The 2997-nt window shown below is 38.0% G+C and overlaps 1 protein-coding gene across 1 annotated transcript; it reads left to right on the forward strand.

The window, feature by feature from the left end:
* The first annotated feature begins 1006 nt into the window (after nucleotides 1–1006).
* On the forward strand, nucleotides 1007–1846 carry LOC127095534 (uncharacterized). The gene has a single exon (XM_051034211.1). It carries the CDS (start codon nucleotides 1007–1009, stop codon nucleotides 1844–1846), a length of 840 nt encoding a protein of 279 aa, XP_050890168.1.
* Nucleotides 1847–2997: the final 1151 nt, after the last annotated feature.

Genomic DNA, 2997 nt, shown 5'->3' on the forward strand with positions numbered 1-2997 from the left:
GAGGATTCCATGAAGCCTCACTATTTCCGCAATAACTAATATGGCTAGGGGGAGTGCCATGTAGGTTCTCTTAACAGAGAGAAAATGAGGGGTTTTGGTTAATTTGACCACTATTATCCAAATTGAATCATACCCATCAGAAATATAAGGTAGATATAATTTAAAATCCATGGAGATGTCGTTGCATTTCAAATTTGGGATCTCCAAGGGTTGCAGTAAGTCGTCGGGTATTTGTGTTGAAATATTAAACTTGATTTGGGCCTAATTTTATTATTTCATTTTGGACTTAGTTATTTGGGCTTAGTTTATATTGGATAATGTTTCTAGAAAAGTCTTGTAGTATTTAGAGTATCTAGATATTTCTTAAGATTGTAATATTTTCTAGAATACTCTTTGAATATCTAGAGTTGAGAACTCTCTAGAATTAGTGTGTCTAGAGTTCTCCTTAGAGTACTATAAATAGAGATGTAATCCAACACTTTTGAATCAAGCAAAAATATAAAGTTCTCTCTTCCATAAATAATTCTCCTTCAACCAAGTTTCTATTCAAGCCTCAAATATTCCCACATATTTTTCTTAAACACAAAAAAGGTTTATTTCCAACAAAGTGGCATCAGAGCTTCAAGGTCCTAAAAAAATGGCGAATGGAGGTTTCCCTTTTCAAATGTCGATGCTCACAAAGAACAACTATGACAATTGGAGTATCAAGATGAAGGCACTAATAGGAGCTCAAGATGTGTGGGATATCGTTGAGAAAGGCTTCAACGAGCAAGATGAAGCCTCGTTAAGCCAAGGTGTAAAGGATACATTGAAGGAGTCAAGAAAGAGAGACAAGAAAGCCCTCTTCCTCATTTATCAATCGGCGGATGAAGATACATTTGAGAAGATCTCCAACACAACGGCGACCAAAGAAGCATGGGACAAACTTCAAACTTGAAAAAAAGGAGTGGAACAGGTGAAAAAGATTCGTCTTCAAACTCTTAGAGGTGATTTTGAACGTTTATTTATGGAAGAGTCCGAGTCAATTTCTGATTATTTTTCTCGAGTATTAGCCGTAGTCATTCAACTTCAAAGAAATGATGAAGATGTTGATGAGGTAAAAGTCATGGAGAAAATACTTCGCACTTTAAATCCAAGTTTTGACTTCATTGTTACCAACATTGAAGAAAACAAGGATTTAAAGACCATGACTATTGAGCAACTCACGGGTTCCTTACAAGCATACGAAGAAAAACAAAAGAGAAAAATTAAACAAATGGAGGCTATGGAGCAACTACTACAACTCAACATAAAGGAAGCAAATTATGAGAATTACAAGAGCCAAAGAGGACGAGGTCGTGGTCAAGATCGTGGGCATGGACGAGGACATGGAGGAGAAGGAAGAGGTAGTTACAACAACTACTCTAACAATGGAGAAAGAAGTTGGAATCCACAAGCAACAAGAGGTCGTGGAAGAGGAAATTCATGGTCGAGGTGTGACAAATCCCAAATCAAGTGCTTCAACTGCAACAAGATCAGTCACTATGCATCTGAGTGTAGATTCTCGAAGAAAGTTGTGGAGAAAGCTAACTTCGTAGAAGAAAAAGGCAGAGAAGAAGAAACTTTGTTGCTCGCGTGCCAAAACCAAGTTGAAGAGAAAAGAAACAAATGGTACCTCGACACCGGCGCAAGCAATCACATGTGTGGCGATCGAAGCATGTTCATAGAGATCAATGAAGCGGAAATTGACAATGTCTCATCTGGAGATGACTCAAAGATACCGGTCAAAGGCAAAGGTAAAATTCTTATACGCTTAAAGAGTGGGAGTCATCAATTCATATCAATGTCTATTATGTTCCTAACATGAAGAATAATATTTTAAGCTTGGGATCATTATTAGAGAAAGGCTATGACATCCACTTGAAGAGCATAGTCTTTTCTTAAGAGATTGTAGACATAACTTGATTGCTAAGGTGCATATGTCAAATAATAGAATGTTCCTCTTGAACATTCAAAATGATGTTGCAAAGTATCTCAAGACTTGCTATACCGACTCTTCGTGGCTATGGCATCTACGATTCGGACATCTCAACTTCGATAGTTTAAAATGTTTATCAAAGAAGGAAATGGTGAGAGGCTTGCCTAGTATAAACCATCCAGACCAACTATGTGAAGGATGTCTAGTTCGGAAGCAATTCCAGAAAATCTTTCCAAAGGAATCAACATCAAGAGCGACAAAACCGCTAGAGCTCATACACACTGATGTTTGTGGACCAATCAATCCAAACTCTTTTGGTAATAGTAAATACTTTCTCCTCTTTATTGGTGATTATTCTAGAAAAACATGGGTTTATTTCTTGAAGGAGAAGTCAGAAGTGTTTGAAAACTTTAAGAAGTTCAAAGCCCTTGTGATGAAAGAAAGTGGTATTTCCATTAAGGTCATGAAATCTGACCGAGGAGGAGAGTTCATTTCAAATGAGTTCTAAAAATATTGTGAAGACCATGGAATCCGCCGCCCACTAACAGTGCCAAGATCACCACAACAAAATGGAGTAGCCGAGAGAAAGAATGGGACCATACTTAACATGGTGCAAAGCATGCCTAAGAGCAAGAAGATGTCGAGAGAGTTTTGGGCCGAAGAAGTGGCATGTCCAGTTTATCTGACAAATTGTTCCCCAACAAGAAGCGTGCATGAGAAGACACCACAAGAAGCATGGAGTGGAAGGAAGCTTGGGATATCTCACCTCAAAGTGTTTGGAAGCATTACCTATACTCATGTTCCTGATGAAAGGAGAACAAAGCTCGATGATAAAAGTGAGAAGTATGTATTCATCGGTTACGACTCAAGCTCTAAAGGGTACAAGCTCTATAATCTAAATAGTGGAAAGATCGTCATAAGTCGTGACGTGGAGTTTGAAGAAGAAGATTGTTGGGATTGGAGTGTTCAAGAAGACAAGTACGATTTTCTTCCTTACTTTGAAGAAGAAGACGAGATGGAACCACCAATATAAAGGAAAA

The sequence above is a fragment of the Lathyrus oleraceus genome, chromosome 6 (assembly GCF_024323335.1).
Source record: "Lathyrus oleraceus cultivar Zhongwan6 chromosome 6, CAAS_Psat_ZW6_1.0, whole genome shotgun sequence".
Taxonomy (NCBI): domain Eukaryota; kingdom Viridiplantae; phylum Streptophyta; class Magnoliopsida; order Fabales; family Fabaceae; genus Lathyrus; species Lathyrus oleraceus.

What these genes read in the sequence shown, in the direction of transcription:
- LOC127095534 (XM_051034211.1), top strand. Translation starts at nt 1,007, where the DNA reads ATGGAAGAGTCCGAGTCAATTTCTGATTATTTTTCTCGAGTATTAGCC.